The sequence below is a fragment of the Toxotes jaculatrix genome, chromosome 11 (genome assembly GCF_017976425.1).
Source record: "Toxotes jaculatrix isolate fToxJac2 chromosome 11, fToxJac2.pri, whole genome shotgun sequence".
Classification (NCBI taxonomy): domain Eukaryota; kingdom Metazoa; phylum Chordata; class Actinopteri; family Toxotidae; genus Toxotes; species Toxotes jaculatrix.
This window is the reverse complement of record NC_054404.1, coordinates 1,154,582-1,170,895: the sequence shown is the minus strand read 5'-3', so window position 1 is coordinate 1,170,895 and position 16,314 is coordinate 1,154,582. Positions and strand designations below refer to the sequence as shown.

General features: G+C 44.7%; 1 protein-coding gene across 1 annotated transcript in view; it reads left to right on the top strand.

Moving 5' to 3' along the window:
- Positions 1 to 16,314, top strand: part of slc30a6 (solute carrier family 30 member 6) — a 43,754-nt gene continuing 27,440 nt past the window's right edge. Inside the window, exons 1-4 of the mRNA XM_041050362.1 lie at positions 1 to 189; positions 1,346 to 1,392; positions 2,718 to 2,804; positions 8,832 to 8,916. Coding sequence (XP_040906296.1) covers positions 6 to 189; positions 1,346 to 1,392; positions 2,718 to 2,804; positions 8,832 to 8,916 — 403 coding nt within the window. The 5' untranslated portion in view covers positions 1 to 5. The remainder of the gene's footprint in view (positions 190 to 1,345; positions 1,393 to 2,717; positions 2,805 to 8,831; positions 8,917 to 16,314) is intronic.

The window sequence follows — 16,314 nt, the reverse complement described above, 5'->3', positions numbered from 1 at the left end:
TCAAAATGGCAATGGACGGAATGATGTCCACGTCCTCGGGTCTGTCTTATCACAATGCTGGGGACTTTTACCCCCGAAAGTTCGGCCCTAAGCCGGACGTGGTGCCGTCCGGGGTGACCGAGAGAAAGGTGGGCCCGCTGGATAAACCTGATATGGTGTCGGTGGACGTGATTAACATCAAGGATTCAGGTTTGTTATGCTAACAAGCTAACGGCTAATAACACGTATTCAAACGGGCGGCTGAGCCATCTTTGCTAACAGCTGTTTCTGAGTTTCTCTGTTCATCCCGCCGTTACTTGGTTATGTCGACAGCGCAAACATTAAAAATGTTTTAACGACTCGTGTAAACCAGCGCAGCGTCCGTGTGTCGTTTTGGGCCTTTGTATCTTGTATGTTGACGTTAACGTTTGTGTGTGTGTTCTCCGGTGGGCTAACGGAGGCAGCTTACGGGTCAGATGTGTAGGATTTAAGAGGATCTACGGTCAAACTTGGAATATGATATTACAAACTTTGCTTTTGCTCGTGTAAAATAACCTGGAACTAAGAATCACTGGATTTTCTTTGGCTTAGAATGAGCTACGTAGGGGGCGGGTCCTCTTCCACGGAGCACCGCCATGTTCTACAGTAGCCCAGAACAGACAAACCAAACACTGGCTCTTTCGCGTTTGTACGTTACCTGAAGGCCTCCGTAGTTTCTCGGTGAGAGGCTAGATGACACTTAATCCTAAACATAGAGCTGTGTTGATAAAATCGATTCTCAATTTATTTTCTAAAGATCGATTCGTACGTGCTCGCGTACGAATCGATCTTTCTTTTTCTCATTTGCAGACATTTCACGAAACAGAACATAAGTGTTGTCGTGTTTTGTGAAATGATCAGCAGAGGAGCAAACTAGAGAGGAGTTGTCAGTTTTCTCTGTTAACCTAAGCTGTTGGTGAGTGTTAATAGAACTGACAGACATTATGATGACTCACATGTTAATGTTTTACAGTGTTTAGCTTTGCTCTGTTTCCCACTTATTTTGGTTTTCACGTATGTATTGTTTTGCACTTGTCCTTAACATCTGTTCTATGTTGCACTGGGATTCATGAGAAACAACAGTTCATGACTGTGTATGTATATAATGTGCACGTGTGGAAATAAAATCTGAACTTGAATTTGATCTGTCTTTTTTTTAAAGCAAAAACACACACTGATTAGTATAATCTGCACCAAAGCACAGGAGCCTTTAGTCACAGTCAGTTCATGTAACTTCCTGGAGTTCAGTATCATGCCATACTTTCACGCCTTGTTGCCACCAGGTTTTGTTTAACATGCTGACAGTGACATCTGTTTTCTTCCACAGACGTCCCCATGCACAGGAAGAAGCACGAGCACGACACATATGTCTTGGTGAGTAACCTCTGAGGCTTTTACTGGTTTTGATGGTGGCTTTATCCATTAGATGGGTTTCAGGGCTGATGACTGTTACCTGTAACACTGTAGGAGTGCACATGCATGCACACTGACTGATTCCAGGAAGACGGGGAGCCCATAGAGCTCGCTGCAGTCATGCTTTTTACAGCAGGTTGAGCAGAGAGAGAGAAAGAGTTTGTTAATGTAGATTTTTAGATGAATGAAGAAATTCTTCTGAGAGACTGGAAGCTCTGCAGTTTTTCTTTGGTTAATCTTTGATATTAAGGAAGACGCTGGCTGATGTTGCTTATTTTGTTTGTTGCAGAGTTTGGTACGTAAAAAAATTACTTTATCTTTTAATAATAATAATAATAATAATAATACATTTTATTTATAGGCGCCTTTCTTGACACTCGAGGTCACCTTACATTATAAAACCATACACAATAAAACAATAAAACAAAAAGAGACAATACAGTTAAAGATAGACAATAGACAATGCAGTTGTGGTCAGAGGGAGTAAGCTAATCTGAACAGATGAGTTTTGAGTTTAGATTTGAAATGTGGGAGTGAGTCAGTGTTATGGAGGTCGGGTGGGAGAGAGTTCCAGAGCTGTGGGGCAGAGCGACTGAATGCTCTGCTCCCCATGGTAACAAGGCGGGCAGAGGGGACAGTGAGATGGACAGAGGAAGAGGATCTGAGGGTGCGGACAGGTGTGACAGCATGGAGGAGGTCGGAGAGATATGGAGGGGCGAGGTTGTGGATGGCTTTAAAAGTGAGGGGAAGTGTTTTGTAGCGGATGCGGTGTGTGATTGGAAGCCAGTGGAGATGTTGTAAAGTGGGTGTGATGTGTTGGATGGAGGGGGTGCGTGTGATGATACGGGCAGCAGAGTTTTGAACCAGTTGCAGTTTATGGAGGGTTTTATGAGGGAGGCCAAACAGAAGTTACAGTAATCTTTTGTAAATGTATTTATTTATTTTACTCTTCCGATTAAATCGGATTCAATCTGCAGGTATGTCAGATTGCTGCTGAACCTTTTTCTGTTTCCACATTGAATCCAAAATTCCTCTTTTTCAGCGAGAGTTCAGAAAAAGCGTTTTCTGTAGGTTCCTGTTCAGTTGAAGTGGGTGTTATACACTAACACATCACTTGGTGGTGGTGTAGCTCAGGCTTTGGCTCCTGCTCTGCTTTACGATCACAGACCTGATGAACCTTTAAATGTCATTCCTGCACAGCACTGTATTTCAGACTACATTTCATCATCTGTTCTCTCTTTCAAAATTAGTCTTGATAATTATTATTCATGTGTTTGAATTTGCAGGGCACCATCCATCCATTCAGGAAGACACACAGATCCGTTCTGGGGAAACTCCTGCAAGAATTCAGACTGGTTGCTTCAGATAGACGAGTAAGTGTGTGTGTGTGTGTGTGTGTCTGTGTGTGTTTGTGTCTTTGGTATTTTTTGGCTCCACTCTGTTGATTATCAGTCAGCCAAATCTGTATCATCCAAACCTCTTCTTGGTTTTCACTCAATAGTTTTGTGTCTGGAGAATCCTCACTTTATTAATCCCATTATACTTTAAGCTGGTTAGAAGCTGTGTCTCATACACAGAGGCAAACCCAAACACCTCCAGTAATCCTGTTTTCCTAGTAGGTCACCATGTTCCAGTGAAAGCAGCAGGGATGAAGTCTTCTGAGTGAAAAAACCATCAGCCACGAGCTGAATGCTGGTTCACTCTGTCTGGCAAATTGACCTCCCATTATAGGACAGCCTCATACTATAGTCTTCATCTCTGTGGCTGGTCAAAGGTTTTTTCTATTGGTTTTAGGCCATTTTCACCTGTTGTATATCGTCTTTTGCTCTTTTTTTATTGCTGCTTTTGTTTAGATGGAACTTGATAATCCTTATGCCCCAGTAGAAAAAAATAAAATATGGAGCTCTTTAACGTTCCTTCCATAATTTACCTTTATTTGTAGTACCATCCCTCATAAACACCAGCAGCTGTGTTCGGCCTGGAGACGTGTCAGTCACAGTTTTCACTGTGATTCAATGCATCAGAAGTTACACAGAAAGTTTTCAAACTACTTCTGCAGGAAAAACGACCTCTCTAACTTCCACCAGAGCTAACGCTCAAAAGATTCTGCTCTTTGTTCTTCTGCAGTTGAATTAAAATTAAACTAAATGACGACATTGAGTGAATTATCCATAAATACGCATAAATCAAACGGTTCTGCTTGCTTGTCGAAGCATTAAATCAGTGGTTAACGAAGAAAGATTCAACTGTTCTTACCTTATTCATCCTCCTCTGGGTCAGTGATTTTTCCAGTTGCAGTGAAAATTAGTCTGAGCTCATTTCAATAACTTTTTGGGTAGAAATCCAGGAGGTTCATACAGCTGCACAGCACAGACTGTAAATGAAGGAGAAAACTCAGGTCAGTGATTCAGTGATTCACTTCCTGTTTAAATTCTGTGTACAAATCTCTTTTTTACAGCATGACCTAAATGCTAAGAAAGGTACTACTGTTACTTCGGGCTGTGACCTGCCCGATAAACATACATTTCCTCAGCAACAACAGTAAACTCTGTTCTGTGAAAACAGGGAACAACAACAGAGTTTGTCCCAGTTCCCCTTTAAAAACATGTTTAGTTCAAATGCTTGGAAAGATTTTCTAAATCATTTTTTTCCTAAAATTAGAGACGGGGGGAGGGGGGGGGGGGGTAGTAACAGCAAAACAGGGACAGATGTAGAGTCATACAGGGGTGGAAAAATTACAGTGAAAACACTGGAGACATGATAATGAATATGAAAGGAGCTCAGACGTTATTGTTTGTGTGTGTGTGTGTGTGTCAGCATCAGCGTTATTGTGCTGTAATCCACTTTGACCACACAGTGGCAGGGGGTCTTGCTTCCCCATAGAGCCTTGGATTGGATTACACGGTGTCGTACACAGCTTAGGGACCAAACGCAGTTCAAACTGGTGAAAGCTGAGATGTGCTTCCTCAGCGCCTCGTGTCTCCCGTTATGTTTTACGTTGTGAAATAAAACTGATTCTTGTCGACGCCTGATTTCAGGCACAGGTTGACTGATACAGGTGTTCCGGTAGTTTTTACATGGACGGGGCTGGAATCTGTTTTTTTTTTTTTTTAAATCTGAACAAAGTGTTTGTTTTCACGCTTCAGACACCGCCTCCCCGTACACCTCCCTTACCTCAGGATTTGGGGGGGGGGGGTTACACGGTGACTGCACAGGTGTGTGGATGTGTGAAAGTAAACAGGATATGAATTTCTTAGTAACTTCCTCTGTCATCAGTTCACAGAGGACGGAATGAAAATAATTAAATTTCTTCCTCTGCTAGAACTAAATCTGTTCACATGTAGGGGCGTAATATTCTCCTGCGCTTCTGAAAGAACCTCACCTGTCGAACTGTGAAACCAGGTGTGCCCACATTGTTACTGTATAAGAATAAAACCAGGACAAACAGGTGGATGCTTACTGTCAGCGGTGGCTCCCTCCATCCTTCCATCTCCTTCAGCTGTCATGATAAAACTGGGCAGAGACGATCTAAGCAGCTCAGACCATCAGTCACGCATCGTATAGCTTAACAGAGTGTTTGAAGGATTTCCTATTGCTCTGCCGTAAAGTTGGAAGACTGAAAGATTTATAAAAAAAAAGACATGGTCAGAGTCAAAGCAGGACAGGATGTCCTCTGTAGTGTGCCTTTATTCAGCCCTGCTTTGACAAACCTCGACAGCCGGAGAAGATATTGTGTGACTGTTAATGACCAGTAAGGTTCACTATGACACCGTGAACCACACTGAGTTTCTTACAGCGCATTAAGGAGATCGGTAGTTGCACAACAGTTTAGTTTGCTTGTGGTTTTAAGTCCATTATTTTAGCTTAGATCAGCAGATCCATTCACAGGAAAACGTTTTTTTAATGTAACACAGAATTATACCGGGCACTGTGAACTGTGTGAGCTCACTCATCAGCCACCGTTGCAGTAACAAAATGTCCTGATAAAAGTGGGACAGGGACATCAGGCCATTAGCAGAGGAAAGACATGGCTGGAGGACAGGAGAGTGAGAGGACCAGGCGTCATCTCGTTTCTGCTGCGGCAACGGGTCGGAAGTGCCCGCGTTTACAGGCCGCCGCCGCCGCCGCCGATTCATTATGTAAGTAGGTTTATTTTGAGAGAAGAACACGGCCACCCTGGAGACACGGAGCCCTGGTGTCTCCGATCTGAGCAGACAAAGAGCGGGAGAGGATGGCTTTTCTTTTTCTTCGTGTATATTTGCAGCGCCGCCGGAAGCGAGGCTCAGCAGGTTGCGGCGGCGGAGGCGGCGGCGCTGCAGGGCTCAGAGTGGCTGAAGACCCCCGCACACACCGCCCCAGCCGTCTGCGGCGCAGCGGTCCTCTCCCTCTTTCTGTCCCCCTTTCTTTCAGAGGGTAATGTGAGTCACGCCTCCGCTCACCATGATGACACACATTTGTCCGCCGCTGCCCGATGATGCGGCAACTTGGCGTGGCGCTCGGCGATGATGTAATCAGGCCTGGCATCAGCGGGGGGCTCCTTCTTAAATACGGTACCTGGTGACTGAGCCGCGGTGCAGGCTCTGCGGCTCCGGCACTCCACTGTCACATGTAACCCCAATACGCTGGCACGCCGGTCTGCCGCCGGACAGAGACGCCGCTGACGGACAGACGGGGGCAGCAGAGCGTCAGGATTCAGCGGCCGCGCACCCTGCTCCAGGCGCCGTGTGTGTGAGAGAGAGAAGGGCGGGGGGGGGGTTGGGAATGTTTGGGGCCGAGTGCTGTCTCTATGTTTGCACACACAGTCACATGCACGCATGCATGCACGGGCACACGCACGCACGCACGCACACACTGTGGGTCTCCCATGCCTGTCGCTGGCTAGTGCTGTCACCAGACGCCCCAGTGCTGTCATAACACAGCACACCACAGTAATTGTAGATTTCACAGCACTCTGCGCTCCCCACCACGGCATATGACTCCAACACGAAGTGACAGGCCGGGACACACACGCACACACCACACACACACACCACACACACACACACACTCGTTCCCTTGTTCCATTTCTTTTTTCCTCCTTCTGACACACACGAACACACACGCTCGGCTCAGAGGGCCAGTTCAGACTCAAGGTTTTATTTTTTTCCTTCATTGAAAATTCTGCTGAATTCACATCCAGGCAGATGAACAGTGCTGAATGGGCTCAGATGCAGATTGAATGAAGCTAAATGAGCTGGTCTCACACAACAAGCCTCTCCTCGCCGTGGAAACAACAGCAGTCCTAACCACAACCTTCTCTGAACCGTAACTGAATAGATTTAGTTTTGTAAACTTACATCACACTGAATTTCTGTACGAAGGAAATTCCTTTTCTTCAGACTGCCACGTATAGACTCACAGCTGCCCCTCCTCAGATAACCTCGGTAGGTACGATCAGAAAATGGCACAAAACTCAGGCCGTTAAATTAAAATGACTGACGATAGATGAGAAAGCTGTGGCCACTTGTTTTTGTAATAGTTATATGGGTTTTTGGAAAGAACGGACAAATGAATTATTCTGCCGTTTAAGTCTGATGTGTATCTGTATAATTCAGTGAAATGTCATTTTCTTAAACAGAAAATCTCGGTCGAACAGAAGTTCAGATTCTTCTTCTTCACCTTCTTTAGTTATTACATGGTACAGTATTTATTTTCTCTGTACGTCCTGAAAAAATGAATAGACCGTTTACATTTCTTGATTTTGATTGAGTTTTATTCAGTTGTTTTTCTGGAGTAATGGAATTAATGTAGTTTAATCCAGGACATGGTTAGTAATAAACTGTCAAAGCCCCTGATAGTTAATTTTCAGTATTTCAGATTTGTTGTTTGCTGAACTTCTATCACTTTGGTAAATGTATTTTTCTTTCTTGGTATTTTGAATGTTAAGATCTAACATGAAGACATCAGTGATGAGCAGCGCTGCTCCACAGCACTGAGCCTGTTTTCTGCTCTCACGTGTTCTGAATGTGACCTTCCCCTGAGCCGGCGTTTCTGTGATGAACTGATTCAGACGGTGGGGAACGTGTTAGGCCGCACGGCCAGGCCTCGTTCAGTCAGAGAATTCACCCAAATCCCCGGCACAGCAGGTGGACTGCAGGGCAGGAGACGCACCAAAGCAGCCAAAACCCAGCAGCTCCCAGTCGGTTTGTAGGTTTGGATTTAGATTAGACAGCAGCTGGTCACCTGCCAGAGTGTGTGTCTGCCACAGGACACTGACTGACAGTTGGGGAAACCCTGTTTGGGGGGAGCACGACTCGGCTGGTGAACACAGTTGTGTAATGTCTTCTGTGGCTCTGGGGGGACTTCCTGTCGTCAGGGTTATCTACGATTTTTAATGGAGACCCTGCAGGTGTGGTGTGTGAGAAGGGATTAAAGAAAGACACTGCTGAGTTGCATTGTGGGAAGTGTAGGATTCAGTGTTCTTAGAGCTTGGCCTATGACTAGAGCTGCAACAAACATTTACTGTCATTATCAATTAATATGCAAATTAATAAATGGTCTGGTCCATAAAAAGATCATAATGTCTTGGAGCCCGGGTACTTACAGTTTATCAGTACGGTTTAAGTTTCTGCCAGTCAACGCTTCGATTAATCAGCTCGTTGTTGAAGCTTAAAAGTCAGAGAGAAAATCACATTTTGATTTTTTGAATCTGTCTCTTGTGAGTTTCTCTGACTTTTGTCCTTAAAGCGTCTTTAAAGATCTGAAATGATCTGGTCTTAAATAAGCAGGAGAGTAACACTGGCTCATTCTGTGCAGCAGAACAATAAAACATGTACCAGCTATGATTCATTTCTCCTCCGTGTCAGCGTTCACACCAGTAACATTTATTTAAGTTAGTTATGTTTCTCACAGCTTTATGTTCGTATGTTAGTCAGTAGTTTTCTTCAAACTCAGCGGGCCTTCTTTAAAAAATAGAAAAAACGTGCTCTGTGGTGTACAAACTACGTCATGGTTGAGCTGCTTCTAACATGCCTTTGATATTTCTTTGGTATTTCTTTTTCCGACAGGATATTTTGTTATTTGCCCCTGGCCACAGATGAACCCACCCTGATATATCTGTGATAATCTAAGATTTGCTGTACCATACGGATATATCTCAATCAAGTGCTTATGATTCTCCTGGAAACTTTTTATTTCCCAGAATTCTTACAGCTGACCGCTAGAGATTTATCCAGCTGTTGGGAATTTGAGTATGACATTATTTTTGTTTTCTGTTTTCAAAACAAAACATCATGAACAAAAAGCTCATGTGCTTAAGGACAAAAAGAAGCGTGCTCGTCAGAATGACAGGCGCTCTGCTGGGCCGCGACCTTGTGTTATTGTTCTTTAACAGTTATTGTGTTTGTTTGTTGTCGTTTCAGTCCTGGAGGATCCTGTTGTTCGGATCACTCAACCTGCTGTGTACCGGCTGTCTGCTGATGTGGTGCAGCTCCACCAACAGCATGGGTGAGCACACACACACATACACACACACACACATAGAAAAAAAAAATCTCACTTCAGCCTCAGACACAGACATTAACAGGTGGAGATACCTGTCCACACACAGTAAACACAGATTGACAGGTACACATTCTTGCGCACCGGCTCAGGGGAGTGCAAGTGTGTGTGTGTGCTGCAGCTTTTAGCACACACTGTGAAGTCTTTAGGAAGTGTGTTAGTAGTACTGTCTCACCACATGGGGTCGGACTGGGGGAGGGGACAGGGGGACGGGGGGTCTCCTCAGTCAAAATATGTCACTTTAAAGGGCACGTTGAAGAAACAGAGTCCTTCACAGCGTCTGTCTTTAGCCGCCGGTGCTTCGACACAGAGAACGCATCTGTCATATTGACAAGCAGGTCCTCTGCCACAGCAGAGCCACGCTGACCGGGCACATAACAGCCAGTCACACAGGGTGTGTCTCTGCCTGTGCAGCAGAGGCTTCATGGTCTCAGAGTGGGACGTGGGCGTGAATGTCAGCTCGTCAGTTTGGGAAAGTTGGAATGAGGAGAAATTAGGTGTCGTGAGCAACATCTCAGGTGTGTTCACTCTCAGTTTAACCAAACAAAGTCTGATCATCTGCCTGCTCGTGTTTCTTATTTTGTCAGCACGTTCACAGATCTCAGATGTTAACTTGGTTAGTACAGTGTTATTTTTACCAGTGATAATTATGATTACTGTTCTATAAGACCCTCAGTTATCCAGTACACTGAAGGACAGATGTGAAGAGCACCAGGTCAAGCGATATGTCAGATCTGTGACCAGATGGGCAGTAGTCTGCTGAGGTTATTATCCTGATGCACACTGATACTTTTATGTGACGTGTTGCAGAAAATTCTTTTCTGTGCTGGAAAAGCGAAGTACTGACAGTTTTGGGCTTTAAAGATTTTGAATATATGCATGAAATATTGGTTGTCACAAGCTTCCATAAATATCACACTTGGTCTTAAATGTGTGTGTGTGTGTGTTCGCACCCGCATGTGCGCGTCTGTGTGTGTGTGTGTTCTTTCCACTGGGCTGTGTGAGCAGAGCAGCAGCACTTAAAACCATTTCTCTGCCTCAGCTGAGCTGTCCAGTGGCTTCGCTGTGGACGATGTGACAAGCTTATATTTAGGACGCTAAAAGACACACACGCCCACACACTCACTCACACACACACACACACACACACACTCACACACTCACACACTCACACACACACACACACACACACACACACACACACACACTCACACATACACACACACAAACACACGCACACACACACACACACACACACACATCTGCACGAGGACAAATTCAAACCCACACACAGGGAGCAGTGCTTGCAGGTATGCAGAGTCAGAGGAGAACTGTGCAGATTTCAAGGTTTAAGAGGAAGTAAGTTCTGTTGGGACGTTAATGAAATCCTTTTTTAAATGCGTGGTTTGTTTTTTAGGCCTCGTCAGAAACATTTTAAAGTCACTGGTTAAACGTTGTGTCGGGTTTAATTTATGTTGAGTTTAAGGTCAAGGCTTAAAGAGCAAACAGAGGTCAGTTTAGCATGTTTGCGTGCGATCCTTTGGGCGTATCATGCTTTACTTTGACTGTGAACATGAACATATTTCAGCCGTGCCTCCGTGAGCAGAGCAGTGAGGGTCCTGCACAGATGTGCGGTGAGACAGTTGTGCAGGGTGAGTGTTTATGGTCAGTGCGGCTCATGTCTGCCACCAACATTAAATCCTCTCAGGGATTCCATCACTCAGGAAAGTGCTGCCATGAAAAGAACAACATGCAACCTTACCCCTGCTCACCCACTCTGCCTGCAAGTACTGCAGCACAAGACACACACACACGCACACGCACACAGCGGTGGCGTCGGGTGTCATGCAGACAGGAAGCGGAGGACAGAGGTATCGAACAAATGGGGGAAGGCGACACCGCCGTCAATACTCGGCCCTGATGAGAACAACGGGAGCAGACAGCGGCCCAGTCTCAGTCCTGTCAGTCAGACTCCTCCTCATGTTCTGAGTCTCCTCCACTCACAGGATCAGGAAACCCAGAGTTCACACACACTCAGACTGGACGTCACGAAGTCCATCTGCCGCCTCACCACGTTTATCTGACAGCTGGAGTTACTGGTTATGTTACAGATTCAGATTTTATGAGGCTGAGAACATAAAGAGAGACGCTTCGCTCGAGTTCAGACTTTGTTCTTCAGCACATGAGGAGTCAGACAAAGTTTTACCTCAGTCAGCTGCATTAAAATGCTGTTTACACAACAACACATCAGTGTTTGACACACTGAAAAGGACCGTTCCTCAGAACAAGTGTTTCTGTTTTTCACATATTTATTTACACTGCATAAAGATACACTCCCCAACTTTTTCACAGTGTCTGATAGTTTCCTCCAAGCTCCGCATTTCCTTCCGCAGCACGGCTCACACATCAGCCATAAACCTGGGAGTAAAATAAAGTTTAGTTTGTGGGATGAACAGAGGGTGTAGGCAGGGCAGCAGTGGGACTCTGCTGGCACGTGAACAAACTGAGCTAAGGCTCACTCATCATCCTCATTCACTGTGTCGTCAGTCGCACACACACCGACTGACTGAGTGTGTGTGGGTATATGTTGTAGTATGGCTGTGTGTGTGTGCGTGCACACGCTTGTGTCAGGGCCAATGAGATTCCTTCATGTCCTTAGCTGTTGGCTAAAGACCCTGATGATGTAGAGCGTTCAGTGTTTGTCTTCCACCTCATTAGACTGAGGTCACACACACACACACACACAGACACTTACGTGTTGTGTGTGCGCAGATATTGTGTTCACAGGTTGACACCTACAGACACAAATGTAGTCACAAAATAAAAATACCAGGAGGTCAGAGGTCAGACACGCGCTGCATCCTGTTTCTCTCTTCCCCCTCTGATCTTTGGGACGAACTGTTCTGGCCTGGTTCTGAACTTCCCTTGGTTTGTAGCCTTGTCATGACTGTCAGGTCACGTCTGGATTTCCGTACAGAGCCTTGGTGTGGTGTTGAAGTTTCAAATATCTGGAGGCTCCTGAGCTAAATTCACGTTTAATTTTCTGAGTAATGTCACAGAATATGACTAAAATGAGTATGTTTAGTTAATATTTGGTCCTTTATAGTTTTATTATGTGCTGCTGTTATAATCCTGTTATTTGCCTTTATACGTTTATATAACCGGGGTTAGGGACGATCTTCACTCTGAGTTTTTACATGTTATTCCTCTTATTCAGATTTTGTGTTATTTACATGTTCTTTTCTTAAGCTCTTTTCTTAAACTGAGAGCGAATCCATCTGTTGATCTGCTTTTTTTATATCCTGACGTTAACAGTGGCCCTGCAGCGTGTCCACAGTTTTCACAGTTCTGTGAAAATCTATCCTTGATCTTACGGTTCACTCTGTAGGGTTGAAGTACGTATGAACTGTGCTAGCTGCACCGTGTATATGGGATTCTGTAGCATCTTATTCATTGTAATTGTCCTTTGCTCGCAGACTGGCCTGCACATCCGAAAGCTTTCTACAGGATGTGATTTGTTTTAGTCTTTAAGCTGAAGAAGACGCTCATGTGCCAAAATGTCAGCTTAAGGTGTAAAGTCTGTTCCTGCTTCTGCTTCTCTGCACGCTTTTCTCATCGTTTGCTGCCTGCGATGTAAAACTAGAATTGTGTTACATTTTTAGTCCGTTTTTCTTAAAATAACTCGGTGATAAGTTTGTTTAAAATTCAGTCTGCTTGCTGCAGCCTCACTAGTTTTTTTTCTGGGGCATGTTGGTCAGTTGGAAACGGTGCGTTTGGAAAATGTGTACATCCAACGCCTCCAGTGCATTTCTGCCTTTAGTTTAAATGAAGCATAACCCACATAGAAGTCTGTCCACGTGCACGCACACACACACACACACACACACACACACACACACACACACACACACAAATACACAAACACACACACACACATATCCTCGTTAACCCCCCTTTGCAAGTCTAATACCATGTTCTACAGCAACTGCCACACTGAGGCAGACAAAGCCTCAGATGCACACACTGTACATTCCTGCACTGCTGCAGGAACACACGCATGGACGCACACACGCACGCGCTTCTCTGGCCCCATTAGATCATGACTAACGGCTTAGCAGACGTGTAAATACACACTCTGTACCACACACACACACACAAATACACACTGCAATCTGGTCCCATGTTCTCCTCTTGGCTGTGAGTCTGTTTGCAAACACACACACACAAAAACACACACACAACACACACCACACACCACGCGCACACACACACACACCACACACACACACAGCAGTATAGAGTCCATGCATGCTTTGATGGGTGCGGTGAGGCGGTTAACCTTAGCTCGACCCGTGAAGCTGCCGAAAGAGATAATCAGACTGCAGCTTATCCAGACGCAGTGTTCCTGATCTTATTTCCTCTGTGTGTGTGTGTGTGTCTGTGTGTGTGTGTGTCAGCTAAGAGAACATGGGACCAGATTGCAGAATGTGTATATATTCATTTATTTCCAGCCCACTGACTGTAGAGGGAACATGGTGCAGACAATATTAACACGTGAGATTCACAAATTAGTTTTAAAGTTTTGTGAAGTGAGTAAAATTCTTTCTGTCGTGTCTCATGAGTGGACAGCCTGTGCTGCGAGTCCGTAGCCTGACGGTGAGAGTACACGGCAGAGGTACATGCCCTGCTTTTAAAAGGCAGAGAGCAGAGGAACAGGCTGTAAGAGCAGCATTCACATACAAAGCTGTTGTGCATTTAAACATCCACCTGGCACAGGGCAACTTTGGCATTAAAAGGTGTGAGTGGACCAGTGGACCAGTGGACCACCTGATGAATGTGGTCCAGTGTTCAGTGAAAAGTGCTGAGACTGAACCAGCAGAGGTGCAGTGTTGGTGATAACACTGTGGGTTTCTCACTGAAAGTGACAGCTTTCATATTACAGAGCGTTTTCATCCATTTTTAGTATCTCTCTATCTATCTCTCTATCTCTCTATCTCTCTATCTATCTATCTATCTATCTATCTCTCTATCTATCTATAGATATAGTGCAGCTTTAAATAGGCTCTGCCATGTAATGTAATTTTGATTTGGCTCTAATGCATTTGATGCTACACTTAAATCTACATTATTTTAATATTGTAATTGACTGAGTGACGACTGTCCTCTGTTACACTCTGCTCCTGTTGACTGAACTGAACACGTCAGGCTACGCCGTGTGTGTTTGTGTTCATAAAGGTTGGGTTGTGTGTCCGTGTGTGTGTCTAAGTGCTGTTTAAGCAGAGTTGTTGCACTGTTGCTGAAACATAAGCTGATGATGATTCTACAGAACTAACTCTTGTGTGTGTGTGTGTGTGTGTGTGTGTGTGTGTGTGTGTGTGTGTGTGTGTGTGTGTGTGTGTGTGTGTGTGTGCGTGTGCGTGTGCGTGCATGTGTGTGCGTGTCTGTGTGTGTGTGCGTGCGAATGCGCAGTCAGGCTGGTCCTCCCGTATCAAATTGTGCAGTGAACAACTGGATCAGCTTTCAGCCTTTTGCAAAGTAAAGACATCAGCTTTTTGTCTCACTGGACCAAACACACAAACAGACACACACACACTCACAAACAGAAACACACACACAGCAGCATTTTAGGCATCTTTGTGTCTGTCCATCCGTCTCTCTGCGTTTCTTTTTTTTCCACTCTGACACACACAGCCCACTTCTTCATGTCACTTAAACCCGTCTCTGACCCCCTCTCTTTCTGACACACACACACACACACACACACACACACTCATCAGCTCTGTCTTTCACCTAACCTCACCTCTCTCTCTCCTGTCACTCACCGTCAGTCTCCAAAGACTCGTTCACCTGACCACACTCTCCTGCCTCCTCGTCTCCTTCCAGCTGATGGAGGATGGACTGTCCTCCATCTCCACAGCCTCCACCTGTGAACGTTTAAACCTTCATCATTTTAGTCTGAGAGCAGAGCAGTACAGTTATCGATGAATCGATGAAAGATTATCTAATTGATTAATGGTTTTGTGGAGAAAATGTCTTTGTATTTTGGCAGAACTGACGGTGACATCTGTAAATTTCTTGTTTTGTCTTAACAACAGTTCAGAATCTGAAGATATTTACAAAGATAGAAAACAGAGAAGAAGCCAGACCTCACGTTTGAGATGCTGTAACCAAGGAATTTATGGGGTTTATTCTTGATTTAAAGAAATAATTATCAAAATAGATCCTGCATAATTTTTTAATTGTTTCAGCTCTGCCTGACCGTCTTCGCCTCACACCTGCTGTGGACCTGCAGCGCTCCCAACCTTAACCCACCTGTTAATATAAATCCCACAACCCGACCCCTACACTGCGCGCTTAGTGAAGCACACAGAAAATTTCACACGTCACAGAAACATGACAATATCATCACAGTCAGTACAGACTGTAAAAATGATCAGCCAGACCTCGAGAATTCTGTTTTTCTGTTTGTTCGACTGTCTGCGTGCACGTGTGTGTGTGTGTGTGTGTGTGTGTGTGTGTGTGTGTGTGTGTGTGTGTGTGTGCGTGTGTGTGTGTGCGTGTGTGTGTGTGCGTGTGTGTGTGTGTATGTGTGTGTGTGTGTCTCCAGCTGTTTTTCGGCCCAGAGCAGCAGTGAGAAACCAGGTCAAGTGTCTGTTCCACAGACGAATAAACACACCTCCTCCTCCTCTGCCTCTGTCCCCCCTCTGTCTCCTCTTCACTTCTCTCCCCCCCGATCAAACCAGTGTTAATACAGTGTGTGTGTCTGTGTGTGTGTGTGTGTGTGTGTACTGTTGTGATGTCTTAATTTTTCAGCTTTCATTAAATAATTGAGAATTCGTGAAGAGACTTTAACTTAAAATTTCAGAATTCAGTATCTGCTCACATAAGACATTTCTTTAAGACATTTCTTTATTGCTGGACATTGTGATGTGAGAATAGATGAAGATCTGTAAAGAATCATAGATAATTACTGCTTTAACCTGTTCATCTTAAAAAACTGCAGCAGTAAAAGAAAAGAATTCTTTGTACCACTGTAATGTTTCACGCTCAGGATGTAGATCTAATATCTGAATATCCTGTGAGGAAGACTCGTCCTCAGCTGATTTTTTTTTTGTCTGCACTGTTGTGTTTTGCTTTGGCTCAGTGTTTGTGTGCATATCCATTAGTTTGTTTGTTTGTTTCTCATCCAGAGATGGTTCAGTGTGTATATGTTCATGTGTGTCTTTCTGTGGTTGTTTGGACAACTTCTGGTTTGAAACCATTGTTGCGAGACATGTTGTCTCGTCCTCACACCCTCAAAGGACCGTTTGAGGGTTCAGGTTAGGCTCAGGTTTAGGTTTAGGT